Source organism: Thunnus thynnus, chromosome 11 (assembly GCF_963924715.1).
Source record: "Thunnus thynnus chromosome 11, fThuThy2.1, whole genome shotgun sequence".
Classification (NCBI taxonomy): domain Eukaryota; kingdom Metazoa; phylum Chordata; class Actinopteri; order Scombriformes; family Scombridae; genus Thunnus; species Thunnus thynnus.
In genome coordinates, this window is record NC_089527.1 from 16001569 (window position 1) to 16024117 (window position 22549).

General features: G+C 39.2%; 1 protein-coding gene across 1 annotated transcript; it reads left to right on the forward strand.

Annotated features, from left to right (window-relative positions):
* Positions 1–223: 223 nt before the first annotated feature.
* si:ch211-39i22.1 (CD99 antigen-like protein 2) lies at positions 224–21907 on the forward strand. The gene is made up of 12 exons (XM_067603344.1): positions 224–560; positions 7299–7405; positions 8170–8440; positions 9102–9208; positions 9400–9559; positions 9831–9866; positions 11993–12079; positions 13814–13840; positions 14419–14439; positions 16746–16862; positions 18653–18712; positions 18801–21907. Exons 1-12 carry the CDS (start codon positions 497–499, stop codon positions 18827–18829), a joined length of 1086 nt encoding a protein of 361 aa, XP_067459445.1. The 5' UTR covers positions 224–496; the 3' UTR covers positions 18830–21907.
* The last annotated feature ends 642 nt before the right edge of the window (positions 21908–22549 follow it).

Here is a 22549-nt window from a genome sequence, read left to right on the forward strand (position 1 = left end):
GGTTTTATGTGTCGTATTTAGATAATTGAACCCTTTATCGCACTAATCAGGATTAATAAAAACGAGCACCAATCCATGTTTTTGGTCATTGTCACAGCATCGGAATGGTATGGTAATAACACTACAGATTATTGGGCAAAGTAATGCCCACACACCAGCAGCACCATACCCAGCCCTGCTGTCTGCCTGTCTGCCTGCCTGCCTGTCTGTATTTGGGAGAAGAGACCCGCCCACCTTAATAAAGACTGGACCTTTTCTCTTCCAATCCAGACAAAAGGAGAGGACGACAGATCCGCGGAGGCGCGCGCTGAGCCGAGCATCTGAGCACCTTGGAGACGCCACTGGTTTGGTCCGACGCGCAAGAACGCACCGGCACTTCGACACACACGCCCTCCAGATCCACCTGAAACCTGCACGCCGGTTAATTGTCCTGTTTGAAGGCCGAGGAAAGGGAGACTGAGCCCCGGTTCACCCGCAGCCAGAACACCGTGTTCCCATGATGTCATACCTGTGGATTCTGCTATTAGGAAGCCTGTTGGCTGGAAGCGCCAAGGCACAAGGTAATGATTTCTCTCCAGTTAATTCAACCCAGCCTTCAGCTGTATGCAGATGTTTTTGTTCGTATGCACATCAGATATCTATCTATCTTCCAATCCATCTGTCTATCTCTCTGTCATCTTCATCTCACTGTCTCTGTTTTTCTCTCCATATCAATCTAGCTCTCACCTATCTTTCTCCCTTTATGTATTTTCTCTCCTTTTTCTCTGCCAGTCTGCCTCATTACTCATCCATCTGTGTGTGTGTGTGTGTGTGTGTGTGTGTGTGTGTGTGTGTGTGTGTGTGTGTACAATTACCAGTCTGTCCGCCTTTCTGTTTGCATGTCAATACAATTCACCTTCAGCTATATTCTGCTTCTTTTAATCTGTTCTGATTGAATGATTTTTTTTTATTAAACAAAAGCTCAGCCCTCTACATCATCAGTGTGATTGTTCATAGCTCTGCAGCTGAGACATTATCACTGAAATAGGTGTGTCATGTAATGTGGCCATATCTTTATGGACATTATAGTTTTACACAGGGGTGTGGTGGACCTATTGTCCATACATAAGTAATTATCTCCTTTCACCCCTCTATTTATTCATACATTTGGTCCCTGTTTCTTTTTAAATCTCAGTTTTTCTTCTTTATAGCTCTCTTCCTCTTTTTTATTTTTTGCTCTCTCCTCCTCCTCTTCCTTCTTCTTCAGCTGGCCCATGGTCTCCCGCCCTTCCCCGCGGCGCATGAAATGATTTCAGATTGCTCAAATGTGCAATAAAACTCAGAGGGAGAGAAAGGAAGCATTGAGGAAGAGGCAGACGCTGAGAAAAAGTGGGGGAGATGTTGGAGGAAGATAAAAGAGAAATGTAGCCAATTGAGAGGGAAAACAGAAGAACATACAAGGAAGGAAAGAATAAGAGATAGTCAGACCAACAATGTGCCTCATAATCATTATGCAAACAAAACTTCAGTTGAACATTGGTGCGATTGGTTGTCATCTGTGGTAATCTCACTTTACCGGTTCACTTTTTCGTTACCAGACAAAACTCCAGAGAGGAACCACCTTCACACGCACACAAGCACACACATGCAATCATGTACACACGTTTCCCTCTCTTTCTTTCTCTTTCTTGCACACACATTCTAATTGCTGATCTGTAACCTCACTGTAAACCCAATGGATGTACTTTGGAACAGGAGATCTCTGTGGATGTGTTTTCTCGCTTGCGTGCAAGTGTGTACACCAGTTCTCCAGCTGCATTGAAAAAGATGGGGTGCTAGGTCATGTGTGCACATCATGTACGGTGTGCATATGCTATAGAAATGAAGGATAGGGAGTTTCTCAGTAACTAGATCCAGTTCCAGCTGTAGACAACACCCAACAACACAACTAGTTTCAGCCCCTTCCTCTCCCCCAGGGCCCTCAGCATCTGTGTGTGTGTATGTAATGTATGGGTGGGTGTGGGCTATAACTTAATGTACAGAACATGTGGGAGTATGGGGGTGCTTCATTAATGTTGAGAGTGTGAGTCAGTTATATAGCATGTGTGTCTTGGAGGCAGATGAAAGATCCAAAACCTGTGTGATGTGTGCCAGGTGAGTGTGTATAGTGTGTGTGTGCAGACTTGTCCGTGTTTACACCTTCAACTAACAACACATAAATCACTCTTTTGGTGGATAAGTGAAACAAACACACACACACACACACACACACATACACACATACATCCCCTGCTCCCATGGGGGCAGTTTTAATGCGTGCATAATTGGAGTAAACACCACAGCACTTTCTGTTCCACAAACGCACAATAGAACCATACCTGACAGAACAATGCGCTGTTATATCACCTGACACACACACACACACACACACACTTTTGGGTGTTCTGTTACAGGGCAAGGCTTGGTTGTTAGTTACACGCACATGCATGTACACACATTATTACTCATTCAACCACAAGATCTCACAGCAATAACAAGAAGAGTCAGAAAGTAAAGTTCCTCTTTGGCGCTGATAACATAGGACAAAGAAGCAATTTATGTTGCATGCATTGTATAGTGTGTATGTGTTTCATAACTTAAAATTATGGCAAATTTACTTTGTTCTTATTGAGTAATTACTGAATTAAATGGTGAATATGAGGGAAATCACGCATATTTCAGGGTTTTTTTGGAAAACATCTTGACACGCCAAGGTGAAATGTTCCATTATGTCACCTTTAGGATATTAAAATAGTGGTGCCTGCATCAAGCACTAGGACAGCCCTAAAACTTCCATGAAGTGTGTGAAACATGATATACACAACACTCTTCGTGTAGTCTTCATGCTGTATTGGCTGTTTTTAATAGTTTCACAATAGCATGATGTAACTTGCTGAAAGTGTTTGGTAATATGGTAAAACATAATGTTAACTGTTCATAAATATATTTAACTGATTTGTATGTATGACTATGTATGTGTCCTTCCTTTTAATCAAAATTTATGCCATATTTCCCATGAACCCTGTTGTTACATGTTGCAACGACAACTTTAACACCATGTCGCCTGAATTATGGCAAAACATTTTTTGTAGTCATTTGAGTGCTGCTGATAATAACAATATAATAATAATAATAATAATAATAATAATAATAATAATAATAATAATAATAATAATAATAATAATAACAATAATAATAATAATAATAATAATAATAATAACAACAATAATAATACATTTAATTTGTACCACGCTTTTCATTCATAGTGATCTGAGGGTACAAGTGGAGGTTTGTGGTATGATCAGTTCTGTAGGTAGGGAGCCGCATGTCCATTGATGGATTTGTATGTGAGTAGCAGGACTTTGTAGTAAATCCTGAAGGAGACAGGGAGCCAGTGCAATGAAAACAGAATTGGTGTTATAAGTTCATGTTTTCGCACTCTCATCAGGATCCTGGCAACGCTGTTCTGAATGTACTGGAGCTTCTGGATGCTCCTGCCAGGGATCCCCATGAAGAGCGCATTGCAGTAGTCCAGTCTTGAGGAGATAAAGACACAGACAAGTTTCTCTGCATCTGACAGGGTTAGAGAGGGGCAGTGTTTAGAGATGTTTTTGAGATGGTAGAAAAAGGTTTTGCATAGATGTCTTGTATAGTCATCAAAAGTCAGCTAAGGGCCAAACACCCAGATTAGTGACTTGAGGAGGAAAGAGGAGGAAAGAGGTTGTCAAAGGTTAGATGAGGTATGGGGGATGACTGAATCTGGTGTTGAGTGCCAATAAGGAGAGCTTCAGTTCTGCTGCTGGTTAACTGGAGGAAATTTGTGCTCATCCAGTCCTTTATCTCTTTAAGACAGGTGCTGAGGCGTGACGTGGCCGCAGAAGGGCTTGGGGCAGTTTTGATATACAGCTGGGTATCATCAGCATAGCAATGAAAAAACATCCCATGTCTGCAGTTAACACATCCAAGAGGGAGCATGCAGAGCGCCTGAACTGCAAAGCTTTTGCCTATATTAGTGCTCTAGGTGGTACCAAAATCCTGTTTGCTTGATCATAAAGAAATTGGAAATGGAAAGTTAAATGCTCATATGTTGGTACCGCATAAGGGATGTTTTCAAGGTTTCAGTAAAAATGTAGTTTTTTTCCATTTACAGAAACATTCTCCTGTTGCAGATTAGGGCTACACCCTGATAATATATGGTACATTCATAGGGAGAAAACGTCAAATGAAAATACTTCTGCATCTTGCTTTTTGGCATAGAAATGTATCCCTTTACACAATGAAGTTGTTTCCTATTTGTCATCAGCCTCTCTTCCCCCAAGTTTCTTGTCATCAGTCTCTCTTCCCCCAAGTCATATCATTCATCAAGTAGTGTTAAGCTCATCAAGTTACATTTTAGGTTTTAGAATATGTTATGTTCCTGGTCCGATATCAAACTGTTATCCCTATCAGTACCTTTAGATATGGCCTATGATATGATACAGATGTTACAGATACATTTGTAACAATACCCTACAACACATTTCAAAGTCGATCCAATATATCTTTATCCATCTAACTTTCATTCAAGCCCCTTGACTAGTCCTGAAAAGAACACAGTGTAACTGACAGTATGACGCTTTCCCACATGTGTAAACTGGTTTTACTTAAGAGTTTTCCTTTGGGGACCTTTTTACAGTTTAACACTGCACATGCTGAAACAGTCCCATACAATAGCGTGCAGCCATGTCAGAGAGATACAGATGACTCATCAGCCTCAAGGGGAAAGCAGTGGCAGAGAAACAGAGGGAGTCATGAGTTTGGAAGAGAGAAAGAGGGGAAAAGGGGGGAGACAGGCTTAAAGACAAAAAGAAAGGAAGGGAAGAAGGGGAGGGAGGGAGAGAGAACTCGGGATGTGCAACAGTTTGCTTCACTGCTGCACTAACACAAAACAGGACACCACTTAAAGTGTGAGAGTGCACATGTACTGTATGTGTGTGAACATTGTTTGTATGTTTGGACTGAAAGGGGAGGAGAAGGTGTTTTTATGAGTTTGTGCGCAATCCTCTAGCTTTGTGTGTGTGAGAGTGTAGGTGTGTGTGTGTGCGCATGAGTGTGTGTTGGTGGGTGGGGGGTGTATAGGAGAGGGTTTGTAGTCTAGGTAGTTAGAGGAGGAAGTGGCAAACTGATAGATGGGAACAGAATGTTCTATGGAGTGGCAACAGAAAGAGAGAGGGGGTTTTTATGGGGGGCAGTCTCTCTCTCTCTCTCTAATACACACACACACACACACACACACACACACACATATACACACACACTCACGCATGCAGAGCTAGAGGAGTTACATGGGAGCCACATATTTCTCTCTCTCTCACACACACACACGTAAGCACAATACCATGGAAAAAACTAATTAGCACATGTTCTGTCTGTAACATACAAACAAAGAAACCCAACAACAGACATAAATTAACAATGAAATGTGAAAGCGAAATGATAATGTGTTCCTGTGCATATAGTTCATGTTCAGTTTTTTAAGTTTTATCAATGTTGCATCAACTGGCATCTTATCTTAGTTCCACTTTATTGCCTCGAATGGTGTGCAAAGGGAGGTACATCCTTCGTTAGTATAATGACTTCCAAAGAAGTCATGAAGATAGTAAAACAGAAAAACCCACGCAGACCACACCCACAAACACACCTAAAGCCCTGTAACTGAAGGTTGTTTGATACTTAAATAAATTATTGAGGTCACTGACTAATGTTTATCTTGAACACCAAGGTGATACAGGGACACACACTTTAAAAACACAAACAGTAATAGAAACAAAGAGTGCTTGTCCTTACCGCTGTGTGTCAGTATCCTTGCATCTGTGCATGTGTGTCTGCATATCTTATATTCATGGTTCGGTGCATGAGTGCATATGCGTTTGGCCGTTCTTGTATGCGCTTACTTGTGTGTGTATATGCATTTTTTTCTGGTTTATGAATGTGTTTGTGTGTGAGAGGAGAAACGGTGTCACCAGCACTGCTTGCCTCCAGAGACTTTACAATGTGATGGAAATACTTCAAATGTGTGCGTGCCACTCTCCCTCAAGGCTTCACTGACTCTGATATAATCTCTGTTGGCAAAAATAGTAATCCTTCATTTGAAACTTGCATGGCAATGAATGACTTCTAAAGAAGATGAAGAATTGTATTCTGTGAGCAGTAAAACAAATAACTAACTGATTGCTTCCTGAATTTCTAGTTCTGGCAGCGTTTTGGCACTTGTCCTGCCTTCCTGTACATGTCTTTTCCACTTTTTCAAACTAACTGTATTACAATTTTGCCAGCAGAAAGGACAGCGTCATTCATAATATCAGTACTGGATGGCTACATCTCTTTGTTAATGGTTGATAGCTGTATTTGGAAAAGCTGAAATCAGCAGACCAAAGAACGATCCAGTCAGAGCACAGTTTGCTGTTTCAGCTTCTCACATGCAACAGGGGAATGTCACAGCACTGGCTCAAACACACGCACACACACACACACACACTCACAAATTACATAACACACACAGAGTGACAAAGACATGCTCTTTGTATTTTCTCATTAGTACGGAGTTGCAATGCCAGTGCGGCGGTCGATGCCTCATACAGTATGATGTTGAAGCAGGTCAAATGTGATTGATGTGTCTGTCATCCAATTGTGGCTGGAGCGTTAACATCAGGAACTAATCAGACCAGGGTGTGGCTCTCTCTCTCTCTCTCTCTCTCTCTCTCTCTCTCTCTCTCTCTCTCTCTCTCTTTCATGTATGTGTGTATAGTGATGTAAGAAAACATCTTAATGACCTTTCAGACAGATGATTTTAAATGACAGCAGATGGATTAAGGTGATTTAATTGCAGTGTATAATTACCAATGGTTACACTAATCACTACCAGTTTTAGGTTCTATTGTTTGTATTTTAGTTATATAATATTTCTAGCTTACTTATTTGTTTGTGAACGGTGGGCCACAATAGTAGTCAATGAAGTCAGTTTTTAGGGATGTGTTGTGAAGTTGAACACCTTCAAAGGCAGGAGGACCTCTCCTTGAGACACTGAGAGGGAGCCATGTCTGCCTTCTTTCTCCATTTCAAAAGAAAATGATAGTTGCACAGTCTTCTGTCAGTGTTTTAATGTTTATTGAAGCACCAGGGTTTCAGGACAGTCCGTTATTTTTTTGAAATTGATATGCCCCAGAAGTCAGTGCTTTCACTGGATGTGTGCTCTTTTTTCATTATTTCATTACCTTCTTCCTTCACACATCTCTGTGTAGATGAAGTAACCACAGCAGAGGACTTAGTAGTTCCTGAGACTCCAGGCCCTGACGTAGACGCAGTGCCAAAACCGGAGGCTGATGAGGGATCTGACCACACAGCTGAGGTGAGGAGTGGAAATTTTTTTTTTTTTTGGTTTGTTTTGTGTCAGTCTTATGTTTCAGTAGAGGTTTCCTGGTAAATCAGAAATCTCAAAGCATCCACTTTTGGTTCAATCACAGAGGTTCAGTGGAAAACTGGCTGTGTGAAAATAATATCTAATCATGTAACAACTGGTGTTGAAAAGCAGATGTCTTAAGTGCACATCTGAATAATGCACAGGTGTAAATTGTAATGGTGAATACAGTTCAAAGCTTTTTTTTTCAAAGTTTGGGTTGCTGTGATGTTGCAATCTAGCTTTTAGCTCTTTCCTCACTCCAAAACTCTTAATAAACTCTAATCCAAGAGCTTAACTAGTAGGTTTGGGCCCTCTCAATTATTCAGGGCTTCTCTAAAGGTGCATAGCCAGACTGTAATCTAGTCAATGTCATAGAGGTCTGGAGAAAATCTTATCTTGGGAAATCCTCAGGCAGGCATTTGATAAGGTGAGGCTCTTTGTAAACAGCAAATTATGTTTTTTTCAGGTATAGAAGGTTTTTATGAAGCATAATTTTATTGGCAGTTTTGTGACTCTTTTTTAACCAAATGAGATGTGCTTAGAACAAGAAAGAGATGGTTAACCACTAACAAACAAGTTTAAGTGATCTTAAAATACCCAACCACCAGAAAGCCAATTTAACAATGAAAGTTTTGAGGAGGCAGTTTTCTGGATAATATAGATACATTATGTGAAGGTAATTTCAAGGGGCATAAATCTCATACTGAATGCAGGAAATACCGCCAACTGCGGCTGAGCCCGAGCACGCTGCTGACCCTGAACCTGAAGCCCATGAACCAGTGACTCCTGCAGATGGAGGCGCAGAAGCAGTGACTCCTGCAGGTGCAGGTGCAGACACAGAACAAGAGACTCCTGCAAGTGCAGACGCAGAAGCTGTGACCCCTGAAGATGGAGGAGCAGAAGCACATACTCCTGCAGATGGAAATGCAGAACCAGGGACTCCTGCAGCAGACGCAGAGGCGGAGGCTGCTCCAACAGCGCAAGGTGATCAATAGGAGTTAAAATAACATTTTGGTGTGCTTATTTCAGATGATTATTCTGACACAGATATAATATAGTAAATTTCCTCACTTTGTCTCATTTTACATAAATTATACACTGGCCAAAAGTAGAATCCACACCCTGTTCTTTGCTTCCAAGCTGATTTTTCATGCAATGTTGCTGTGCAACTTTTTTGATAAATCTGATCTTCCCTCGTAGCATAGCAACGCTGAATAAAAAATGATTTTGGAAGTAAGGAACAGTGTGCAGATTCTACTCTTTATCATGATATATACTACTTTTTCTCCACCTTAATCCTACACTCCCATACCAGCAGGGATAGTATTATTTACACTGAAAAGCAACTGTTATTGCAGTATTAAGAACAAATGTCATCAGTCTAATCAGAAGCCTCATACTAAAACACCCATATTACAAATAAGGCTTCCTCCTAAGTTCTGCATTTGCTTCTTGAATTTATCTTTCCGGGTGTTACCTATTTCTTTTATTTACCTTGTTAGTGTGCAAAGGTGTGGCAAAATGCTATGTCAACCTCTTGCAACCTGCATCAAACATTTCAGTACAACAAGCCATGCCATAATATTTTGGGTAAATGGATGATGAATAAACATCAGTGATCTCTTACTTAAACGTTCTTGTCCAGGGCCTGCAGCTGATCCAGAGGTTAAGGATCCAGAGGCTGAGGAACCAGCATCCGATGTAGAGGAGCAACCTACCTCAGGCACTGAGGCACCACCTGCACAAGAGGAGGTCAGTAGCAGTCTTGGAAGGTCTTAAAAACCTTGCATTCAAACCTACTCTGACAAAATGATCCACATTCCTAATAGTTTAATATATAATTGCTGACAGGTTGTGTGTAACACAGATATTATTCAGGATCTACTATGCTAATGTGAAGCTAATGTGTCCTTTCTACATGCTGCATAATACATTTTTAATAGGATGGACCTGAAGGTGAGGCCAAGCCAACAGCAGATCCAGCCGTACCAGATAATGCGGAAGAACCTACTGATCCAGCTGCTGATGTAAAACCAACAGTTCCAGTTGATGAGGAAGAAGTAGTAGCAGATGTTGGCAAAGAAGGGGGCCTTGCCCCTACAGGTTAGAATAATGAATAGACGATCCAGTGCATATTCACAAATAGCACACTTGTGCACACTCAAAAATGACGTATGAAATGCTAAGGCATACAAAGGAGTCATTGTATCAACTATGAAATAGTCAAAACACAGATTCCTTTTGAGATGATGAAACACAACTGTAATTTTACTAAAGATCAAAGTAAAATGTTCAACAGCTGTAATACTGTTGGTGTCACTGATTTTAGATGTTGGCATCCAAACATGATTCTGTTGTTTGTCTTTGTCAACAGTTAAAGTGGACATCCCTAAACCTAAGATGGATTCAGGTAAAAAAAAAAATGTTTTTAATTTTTCTTTCCTCTGTCACTTGAACAATCTCCAAATTCTCCAAAACTCAGCGACAATTTATAAACTCCACCAGTTCTGAAGAAAAGTTTTTCTTAATTACTAAACACATTACTAAGGCACACCACAAACAATTGCTTGTAAATATGACAAAAAAGCTCATTTCATCATACAAGAGGCTTTTTTTTCATTAACTACAGTAACAATGAGTCCACAGAGAACCTGACCTGTTTAACTGATGCTTGGTCCAGACTGAAATATTTCAATAACTATTTGATGAATTTCCATGAAATTTTGCTCATTTATGGTCCCCTGAGGATGAATCCCCCTGACTTTGGTGAAATACCTGAAAAGTACTAGTAGTGTTGTTTGGAAAGGGAACTTTTGAAATGCCAGTCTGTATGGTTCCTGTTTGAGGTAAACTGACTGAATACTTCTGCTATGTATTTCCCTCAAACTTTGAACTACAACACTGCCTGTCCCTGAGCAACCATCTGAAAGTAAAAAGATATGAAGATTTGCTATTTTACAATGTTTGGAACAGTGCCACCTGAAGTTTATCACTACATTTTTAAAAAAATATTAGATCTCCACTGTGTCATTTTTTGACCTCAAGAATATCCAGAAAATTAGTATTGTCAACGTTTAGTGTCATCAGTAATTTAAAAAAATGTACATGTCCTGCTTCCATGAGATATCATACATCATTGCAGGCTGCAACTCCCTATTTTCTGAACAAATTAATGTGAAACAGATGTGCTTTTCCATCAAAAAACACAATTACTTAGGAAGGTTATGAGGTGGGATCTTGGCTCAAACAATTTTACCTCTTAAATTGGGGGCGGTATGGTTTGAGTAGGAAACCTCCCAAATTACCTCAGCGTGATTTTATCACAACTGAAGTGTGGAGTGTTTTTGAACTTCGTCTTTAACAATGTTCTCTTTTCAAGTCTCGCTAATTCTCTCTTGCTTTCTCATACCCGAATTCTTGCTCTTTCCCCCTTCCCCAAACTTTACACTGATTTCAATTCAGCATTTTGTCTGCTTAAGTAAAATACTGGCATATCCTCCTTTTCATCACTCAATGATATTTTTTTCTCTCTCAGCAGTGCTAACACAAAAGGGGGTTGCAGTTGGGTGTTTAGGAAATGGTTGCTATGGGGGGTTTGTTTCACGTGATAACTGGCAAGAGAACATTCTCTCACTGTGGTGACAAGAGGAAAAGAGTTGAGAAATGTAGAGGAGGATAAAGAAAGGAGGGGAGAGAAAAGTGGTTGAGAGCAGGGGAAGTAATCAGAGTAGCAAAATAAAGAAAGGAAGATAAGAGGAGAACCAAGGGGAAAGGAGAGAGAGAGAGGAGAAGGTGGTAAGGTTAATGGAAAGGCCAGGGAACAATAACGAACAAAGGAGGTTCAGTAGAAACTAATAAACACAGAAGAATGAGTGTATCGGTGTAAAACTTGGCTCCCGCTCAAAATATGGTTTCATTACTTAACACTCATGTACCCATCTGTGAAAAATGGTGCTTGACGATGTGAACACAGTACTTACTCACTATGATTTACCATCAGCATGTCTTAGGTGAAAGAGGGGGGTCACTGGTAATTGCGCCTCTGAGGTAATCAGCCATAAAATAATTCACCGATCCTATCTCGCCCTGCCCAGCCTAAAAGTGTTTTGTACACTGGCTCACACACATTGTATGAGTCACTTGGGGTTTTCCCCAAAGAATATAGAGTTAGGGAAAGGTATTGTTCCTGACAGATAATATCCTTTAATCAAAGTCATCACCAGTTCACATGATCTGTCACACCCTTGGCCTTGAAACTGGTAGAGTTTCAGAGTCCATATTGAGGACAGCTCTGCAGGGCATTCACTTGTGGTCATGAGGGACTGAACTGGAAGAGCTTCCAAGATGGTTGATATTATCCTTAAATTGTTTAACATGGAAATGGTGCGGTATAGTGTGTTAGAGAGAGGACTTGTTTTTGGGGTTAGCATCTGGATAATATCCCTATTGGGTGGAATAGTGAAAGGAAATTTCCCCTACTGGGATGAATATTGCATTTCTGTCACCACTGATATCTTATTATTTTGTCAAATGCAGAACTTAACTTGGAAGATGCTCTGCCTGAAGGGAATGAAGTGGACAACCCCTCAAATCCTGGAAAAGGCCGCAGCTTTGGATCTAATGGTTAGTAACCATACAGTTAGCGATACTAACTGATTCAACGGTTAGTTCCGTTTTAGAAGAATTGTATTTATCTTTTCTAGTTACACCAAGAACACAATCTTGTGGATGCCTTTTTTATCATTCTGCATGCAGTTTGAAACTATGTAGAACTCCAAGATTAGCCGAGTTTATCTCAGCGACTGAATGTCTGTTGGATCAGCATCAGCTCCATTCTAAGGAATAAGATTACACCTTCTCTAACACAAAGGGCGTAATAATTGTTATTTGTTAGCCTAGCTTAGCATTTTTTCTTAAATGTTTTCACAAATACAAATAAAATCCCGATAATTATTGTTAGCAACATTTTCGCATGTAAACAGTAAGTGACTGTGTCATTTAATTTGATCTAATTTCTTTGTAAATGCTGAAATTAGTTACTTTCTAAATATGTAAATTAAGAATGTGACTCAGACCAGTCATCACTCTTTGGAGAGGTTTAAAGTTGTTCTTCACTACCTTATTTGAGCGAAGCAGCTAATTGGACCCGTAGACATTTGTGCATTGAGTTAAGATCAGCATATTCTACTTTTATACAATAAAGCTTTGACAAGTTTTTTCCAACTCTCAGTAAATAGGGAAAAAAAAACCCCAAACCAAACTATTCTTTTAAGTGAATGTATACATTTGCCAAAAAACAAAACCCAGGAAGTCTTGCTTGGTGTTTGAAATGAATGAAATAATCTTATGATTTTATTGTTCGAGCATAGGCAATCTCTACGTTTGCCAATTTGTCAGATTGTCTCTTCATTTCATAACCATTTCTATTGTAACTGAGATTGAGTCTTATTATTTAGAGCACTAACAGTCCATTTATGAACAATGACATCAGCTCATGAGACAGCCATCTTTATGCACATGGTGCATTGGCTGTAGTCTGGCATCCAAAGTTACACCTTTACCAAAAGGTTTGTAGCATTAGGCAACTTCAAGACTGTGCGTTGGTGTGTTTTTAGACATTCTTACTGTGGATCTCCATAATGCATGAATGCTGTTCTGATTTAATGAGCTTTGTTCCCACGACAAGAGACTGAATTTACTTGTTTTTCTCCTCCTTGGTTGAGAAACTGTAATAGCTGACCACAACGCATTTTGACAGCAACGCAGAGATTTTCCTGAAGCGGTTCTCTCAGGGTTCACTCTTTATTCCCCACTTGAAAGCTGATTCATCTAGGTTGCTATAATCATTATAATCTAGTGAAAGGCACTCTTCTTTAGCGCTCTGTTATTAGAGGCTTTGTCAAGTTGAAGCAGGTACAGAGCAGTCATGATGTCACAGGCATATGCAGACAGGCAATGCGGGAGATAAAAAGGTTGTTTGCATATAGATCGAATCAAAGATCAGAGAGGGAGACATAGAGGGTGTGTGTCTCGCCCAGATATTTTACCTGTGTGATATTATAAAAGCATCTCCATGAGTGTACAGAAGGGACATTTCAAGCAGTTATGTATGTGTGTGGGTGTGTGTGTGTGTGTTTGTATGAGGGAGTGGGAGATACCAGACCGGTTAGGACAGAAACTCTAGAACCCTTAATGCCTCCAAGGTATAAACTACCACAAAGAGAATAATCCGGCTCATTTTCTCTGGCCTTTCCTTCTCTGCCACCTCTGTTACAAAGCTTTACATGCGTCATTTACTCATTTAAACTTCTTTCCATCCTCCCTTAACCGCTTGTCTCTCTTTCTCCCTCTCTGTAGCACATGCTGCTGAGGCCACAGGAGATGGTAAGTCTGTTTTTTTAATGGTCAAAATATGCATTATCTGAACAAAAAACAATCATATCACCATATTGAGCCCAAATCGCACATATCCTGGTCAGATACGTAGCTTTGCAGCCACAGCAGCAGCAGTAGTGGGGCTTATGTAGGTTTGGAAACTGGTTGAACACACAGGATATTACTGGCATGCCTCTGACAATACAAACATGATACAAGACTCAGCGGAAAATGCCTCTCCCCTATTGTTTTAGTCGTTTAGTTTGAAACTGGCCCTCTTTAAGAGTATTTTACTTTAGTAAAATACAGTTTAGTCATGCTACATCTGTTAGAAGCTCTTCCACATTGTAAGTAACTTCTACTGATTGTCAAACAGGGAAACAGAAAGACAGTACAATCTCTTTGTGTTTAAATAAGCAGTTCCTCATGTTACATTTAATAATCAACTTCCACATTGTTCACATGAAAAAATCAGTTGTCTTCACTATTTTCATTCCAAAGATGTGCATTTACCATAATGTGCGACTGTTAAACCAGTTTGTAAATGGTTTGTAAAACTGTATCTGTGTGTTTTTTGTTCTAAACAGCAGATAAACCTCAGGCCCAAGGTGAGTTATCCTTCTTCTCTTTTTGTTTTGAACACATCCACCCACACATATACTGCCCCAAAGAAGTTGCCTGCTGTGCTTGCAGCATAAGCATTCCCCTGTTTTGTGTCATTCAAAGAGCCCTAAGCAGGACAGGTGTGTTGTTGCTGCTGCTGTATGGTATTTTCCAAACTTTTTTTTTTTTTCTTACACTTGAACTTTCCTTTGAACTTTAGTAAGTAGATGTTCCTGAATAATTCGATGAATAACACAGTCAGGCAAATGAGGGCATCTTTCACTTGCAGATCCCACCAGTACTGAAATTTGTATGAGTTTAAATGGATATTATAAAAATTAGTTTTATGATAATCAGCAAACCTCTTTCTGACATTGATCGTTATCACAATATATGTTTAAGTATCACTTGTCGGTTCATTTAGTCCAAGCTCATCACATTGGACTGCATTATGATAGGAAGTCAAATTGAGCATATCATTTTTAGCTGTCAAGTATTTTCAAAAACCCCACCAACTACTATTCCCAGAACTAATTTGTGTATCATGATTTATAATATTAAAGAAATGATACTTATTAGCAAATGATGAAGAATACGTTTTGATGTATTTACAACTCTAGCTACTAATGTAGGTGTTTCTCTGAGCTGTGTTGCCATGATGTAGCGTACAGTAATGTGATAGTGCTGACCACATATGGTTCCCATAGATTTTTGTTCCCATAGTTCCATAGCGCATCGTATCTGTCAGTTTAGCTCTCTGTGTGTGTGTGTGTGTGTGTGTGTGCAGTATGTACGCACCACTTTATACTAGACAAACAGGTGTGTCTGCATGGCGTGGGCTGCATTTGTTCACATGCATGCATGTACATGTCCGCGTCTGCACCCACCTTTACTTTCGTTTACTGACTCACTACATTCCCCCATTTTATTCCACTTAATTTCACTGACTCATTCCCTTTTTTTTTTTAAATTCATCTTGAGTCACGCCACCTGTGAGCTCTCTGACTCATTCCACTCCCTTTATTTTTCTCACCTTTTAACTTTATCACGGTGATTTGCTGTACTCTTTTGTTCTTTCATGTGTCCTTCAGTTCCTGGCTCACCCTTTACACCCCTACATCCCTTTTCCGCTACATCTCCCTCTATATTGCAACTGCAGAATATCCTGGCATTATTACTTTGTGGTGACTGAAACCACTGCAGGAACAATAAAGAGGTAGTCATTAGTGGAGATATAAAGGAGAACAAAAAGGGAAACAATAATATAAGACAGATTTACACTATACAATCCTTTCTATCAGATTTTTTTCTTATGTTTCAGTCCAAAATTGCACAAAAGAAGTTACACATTTAATTTAGTTAACAAAGTTTGCTCTGCTTCTTGATCTAGTCTGTAAATCTTATCTTCTACCTACCTAATTTAGAGTAAATTCAGAGGGTTTTAGCAGGATTATGGCACAAGTGCATTTAGTGTGAGTATTTTTTTTAATAAGTGGGAAATATGTGTCCTTGCTGTTGAAGCAATTGTTAGTTACAGTGGTGGAAAGCAACTAATTACATTTACTTACATACTAAGTAATTTTGAGGTACAAATGCTTTTGCACTTATATACTTATACTGGGCAACTACTATATTTTGCTAATAATACTTTATTATTTTTACTTTAAGTTAAAATTTGAATGCAGGGTTTGTACTTGCAATAATGTATTTTAACGTAGTTTAGGATTTATTATTGATTTTTTTTATGGTCATCATGGCAGTGCAGGTTTGTTGTATGTGTGTGTGTGCGCGTTTGTTTGTTTGAGTGCCTTTTATTGACTATGAGAAGTATTTGCTGTATGCTATGACACAGCAGGAAAACTATTCAGATGCTGTTGTCATAGTAACCAGCTTACAGGTGCAGACAGATTTATGTTGTCACTGTGAATGCTTTTCAGGGTTTAAATTATAGGATAAGCGAATTAAATGGGATCTGAAAATGCTGGAACAAGATGATGCATCTCTCTCTCTCTCTCTCTCTCACACACACACACACACACACACACACACATACACATGCATTATACATTATGTCACATCAGTGAGCCTCGCTGCTGAATTGCCATTTATTATTTCCACTGCATAATGGCACCCAGTGGTGACAGCGAACATTACAGTCTTAGTCTGAATAACATTTAACACAGTGCAGTCACATTTGTATTACAAAACATGCCTTTGTTTCATGTACTGTTACTGAAGAAGTTAAAGACGAATACACATTTCCGATGCACTGTTGTCAGTTATCTTTTTTATTTCTGTTTGTTTTCTTCAGAAGCCAGCTCTGGCTCTTTAGCAGGCATCCTGTGTGCGATTGTCGTGGCTGTGGTGGGAGCAGCAGGTGGATACTTCACCTATCAGAAGAAGAAACTGTGCTTCAAAGATAGACAGGGTAATTAATCATCTTTTTTATTACTTACCAAATAAATCCAAAAAAGTTATACAATACCTAACTGCTGTAATGCAGACTTAAAGGGGACATATCATGCACATTTCCAGGTCTATATATATATGTATATATTCTGGGGCTCTGGGAAGTATCTTTGCATGATTTACAGTTCAAAAAACTCCTTATTTATCTTATATTGGCCCTTTATGCAGCCCCTCAGTTCAGCCTCTGTCTGAAACAGGCAATTTTAGTTCTTGTCTCTCTTTCCTGTCCCCCCTCCCAATGAGCCCACTCTGCTCTGATTGGTTAGCTTCTGGAAGCTAACCAGACTTTTGACAGCTCCGTAAACAAACAATAGTAGTAGGATTTCACTTCTTTACTCAAGATGTCAACTTCACAAATATATCTGTACATGTTCGAGCCAAAATCCGATCCAAAATATGTGAGTGACAAACAACCCATGGAACAACCTTAGCAATGAAGACTACAGAACTGACCGCCATTTTTGACATCAATTCGATGGTAAAGTAGACGTAACTTCACAAACGTGTTCAGAGCAGGCTGAAGCCTTGGCTTACATACATCCACCTAGAGTTTTGAAACTTACAGTATATAAATGACAGAAAATCACATGAAGCATGTTATATCTCCTTTAATATTTGATTGAACACAAGAACTTCCTTTAGATCCCAGTGTCTCGAAACATTTTGTTGTCATTTTATTGACATAGATCCATGCCTGGATCTGTTTTAAAGTCACTGGTCTGGACTGGGGAAGAGTAAATGACATAATTTCCTTAACTAACGTCAGCCCCTTCAGAGCTTCATATCCAGAAGAGTTAGTGACACCATGCAGGAGAGTTCTGTACATGGTTGACTTGGATCAGAGCTCAGTCTCAACCTTTAATCAAGCTACCAGCATCTTCAAGGCTTTGCTTTACAGAGGCTCAAGTGCGAGATCAGCAGGGTGTGTTTCTTTCGGTCTGAAAAGCACAAGTATTGGAGGTCAGCCATCTGTCTTTGAGACAAAGCAGACTCAGCTTTACCCCTTAGAAAGTGTTGTCAATTACAGAAAACTCACATAAACACACACACACCCTGCATCCCGATACTGCCAAATCAGCAAAATTTTAATTTACAGTCAACATGAACAATTGGCCATTCAGCTTAAGCAATGCAGGGCAAAAGTCAGATTTGGATTCAGGATTTCACTGTCAGTACTGTCATTAATAAATGAATGTTCTAAATTTGAATAAATGCCACCTATAAATTCAAGAATCATATTCTCTATAGATCTTGGAGACAGTTCAGCCAGCGTTCATGAATATGAATGATTCTGCCTCAGCTGTAGAGAGTAAGGACTGTAATTGGTAATATCATCAGCATGTACCGCCTGGAGCTGCTTCATTCACAGTAAATGAGAAGACATGACTGCACTGTACTTGACAGTTTGGAGCTTTAACACCAGAAAAAAATGAGACAAAGTTTCATGGTGGTGATAATAAGCAATTAGAGCTGAGAAATATTACCATCCTCAGAAACTTCCCCTGGGTGCTCTCATTGTCATGCTTAATTTATGGTCAGTGGAGCCATATAGTTTCACAATTACAGCAGAGGGAAGAATCCCTCTTTGTCAAATTTGCTAGAGGGGACAACATAAAGTGATCTATACTAATGAGTGGGGAAATGGTTTAATTAGCTAAATGCTTGTGAAATCCAAACTGACATGTGATGCCTTGTCTGTTTTTGTTGTTGTCCTGTCGATTCTTTTACTCTGCCAATCACTGTGATTAGAAGCGGATCCAGAAGCTGCACGCAAAGCTGATGCAGGAGAGGCTCAGTCAGATCCACAGGGTATGACACAGACACATATAAAATGCATTTTATTTAAATGATGAAATGATTTTACCTTTACACTTATCTTTTTTTTCCTTTTTTGCAGTCCTTAGCAACCTGCTGAACTCCTCCTAGATCAACAATGATCACATGACTGCCTGGACCAACTACAGTCAAGCAAAGTGGCAATCTCACTGTTAGGCTCTATCCGCTATAGAGCTATAATACTGTGGGCCCCCAATGTAGGGCTGTGTGTGTTTCATTGTGTGTGTGTGTGTGTGTGTGTGTGTGTGTGTGTGTGCGTGTGTGTTTGCTTGAATAAGCCTGTGCGTGTGTGTGTGTGTGTGTGTGTGTGTGTGTGTGTGTGTGTGTGTGTGTGTGTGTGTATGTGTGTGTGTGTGTGTGTGTGTGTGTGTCTATATGCATTCTGTCTGGTGTGTGTGCATATATGTGGGGGGAAAGGAGTTAGATAAGAAAAAGCAAGTAAATATATGTGAATCTTAGGGGTTTTATGATTATTACAACATAGGAATCTATTGAAATGATTGGTCAGACTTTCTACTTTAAACCAAATCCAACAACTTTTTTTCAGTCATTAAGAGATTAAATCTCAAATAAAGTATGACCATGAGATGGCTAAAATATAGAACTACCTTTTTTATTGTATTTGTATGGCTACAATCTAGTTAAAGTAATTCAGTGTGAATATAAATTGTGACAGATATTGATGTTGTAGACGTCTAACTTTGTACTGAATTCTTAGAAGTAGATTTTTTTTTTTTTTTGCTAATTCTGTCATTGTTTGAGCCATCCATATGATTTTGAAAATCCACTGGCAACCATTCACTTAAGAAAAGCATATTTTTCTTTTTTAATACAGTTGTCTGCAGTAAAAATGCAGGATAGATGGATAACAGGGGGCTTCAATGACCACCACTTTATTTCCTTAATTTTTGGTAGAATTGTAATCCTAGGATTCTGGGGTTGCTATTACACGGTCCAATCCTTGTTCAGTGGGCCACTGATGTCACTGTATGTGTGTGTTTTTGTGTGTGTGTGTTTTTATCGGTGAGTGGGCTTAGTTTTAAATCATTTTGGGTGGCTACCACTCCTCCTCAGTCAATGAAATAAATTAGGAGCTAAGCAAAATATCTAATTGATTACTTAAAATCCAAGTGAAGTTTAATTATCTACGCCAACGCTTTGAGTTTTTGAAAAAGAAAATGTACTAGAAATTCAAGTATTGAGAAAGTGTCGATTTATTTGCCAATTTTGTTTCCCCCCTACTATTTACTATACAAAAAATTCATTTCTAAATTTACTGAGGTGAGTTGAAGTCTAGTTCAACCCTGTTTCTGTCAATGATTGAAGATTGTTCACCTGACATGGACAAATTCAGAAGTGGTCATGTAGTGACGTATTAGGCATTGTTGTGATGTAGTATGTGTCAGTCTAGTTGTGATGCAGTAATTTCTCCTTTATAGTGCCTTTCACTGACACAGCCTGGCTTGACCAATCTACAGACACACAGGGAGGAGAGCTGGGACATTAAAGGCAGTTACTAGATGAATGTATCAAAGATATATGGCTTAATTTTTCTTGATTCATTCATTATCATTTACATGATTGAAATTCTTCAAATTCTTAAATCCTGAAACTGCTCATATATCTGAAACTATTCTTTATAACAGCTGCTGTAATCACAGTGGGCCAGTTTGCTGTTATTTACTGCTTTTTATTACTATCTACTATTGATTTTTAAACTAACATTGCATTCAAACCTCTCAGCAGCCTCAGCAGTAAAACTCTCATCATTGTGTGTCTCTTTATTTGAGCAAGCCAGTTGCTGTTTTGCAGTCTTTTTGCATCATTCATATCTTCACATTAGAAACACCACTCACCTGTGATTTTTATATGAATGCTTTACATTTAGCAGTGTGGTGCCTCAGAGCTGACACAGATTGTTTTGGGTTAACTTGTTTGCTGTGGTATTTTGTGATTATTATTGTGAAATGCCTCAGAAGCAATGCTACTGCATTAAAAAAAAGAGCCCAAGAGTTTTTTTTCCTCCTCTGTAGCACAAAAATATTAACTTCTGAATGTCTTTTTGTTGCCTTGCAGTTTTGTACTTGCTCTGTTCCCTTTAAACTTTGAAACAGGGTTATAGAGGTTGCATAGTGCTGCAGTTCATGTAACGCACCTTCTTGTAAAGCACCATATAGCTGCAATACAGGACAGAGACTGTTGCTAACAGCCTAGCCTAAAGCTGAAAAATATTAATAATCTGTTATGTTGATTAATTCTACTGTATGAACTGTGGGCTGGACGCCAGGTCAAAGCTCTGTTTGAAATGCCTTCTTATCCTGTAATCTGTGATAGACTGAGTTTCTCTTGACACATTGAACCCAGTAGATAGTGTGTCTGAAATCTTTCACTGCTTCTGCTACAATGGCATGGTGTGACAATGCACAAAATACACAGAAAATAATAGACAATACAAGCTTTCAGGTGTAGTCACTGATGCCTTTTAAGCAGGACAGCTCTTTAAAACCTTTATACTGCAGTACTTGTCCCATCTGTGCACACCTGTAAGGTTAACAATAATCAAAAGCAAACTGTTATTCACATACAGAAAATTTAATGGGACTGATTTGATGTAATGGAAACAAGAGTAAATCTGGAACATGGACTGGTGGCGTTTTGAGGATATGGTCCACTCTACTTTTAGTCCCAAGCAGTCAGATTCTTTGTAAACACAAATTATGAAGCATTGCATCCGAGTCAGAATGTAACAACGTAGACTTAATGGGTCCTGAAGTGCACTTCCCAGATAATGCTAGGGCATCAATCATGGCGTTGACCAGTCCTGCCTTATACCGCCTCTTGAATATTCCAACAAGGAAAACAAGAACAATTTCATAACCAGAAAGAGAAAGTGAAAAAAGCAGAGATGTTTTGCAGGTTATTTTATTAACACAATCTCTATGGGAGAAGCACTATCCTATCCTGTATACATCTTGATTCATTAAACATATTTAGACAATTCATTTCTGATTTATACTAGTGTAAGACTTTTCCTTTTTTATTTAAATATTCTGTGTTCTTATTTTGTGTAGGAACTGTCTTCTTCATTTTTGTCATCTGGCACTTGTGTTGTTCTTCTGGAATTGTGTAAATAATGTTTGAGGAGTCAATTAAACAGTTTTCGTGGGAGTTGATGTTTTGCTTGTTGGTTTTATGCAGCTGTGTGTTCCCATCTCTGTCTGTCTGACAAACAGGCATCAAAGGACATGACCTGAGATGTTGGATATGTCAGGTATTTAGAGAAGGAAACTGAGTGAACTGAATCACTTAGTGATTGATGGTGACAGGTTCATAAAGATACACCTGGGGCACTCAGAAGTGAAACGTGGGAACCTGTGTAGGTTTATCTTGCCAGACTCATGCCCACAAAATTCCTGTAAATGTGCACATCGTCATTTCATACCCACCAGACATAACAACTACATCTAATTAAGCCCAGCTCTTTCAAACAGCTTTGATATTGAGTTGATAGTGAAGTTGATTTGATTCCAAGTCAATCAGACTAAATTATATTTAATGGCTGAAACAATAAAAAACTCAGCTGTGTTGGTCTCTGAGGGACATAATAAATTAAAATACATTCCAATCATTCACTCAAGTACAAGTTTTCATACCTCACTGTAGAAATACAGAAATACAAACGAAGTAAAAGTAGTATAGTTATAAAGGATGGTCCCACAGTGTCAATTTATATGACAGCAGGAGGTTTGAGTAGTAGCTGGTCCAAGCTGGCAACTAACTATTCCTGCACTCTTTAAACCAGTGGTGGAA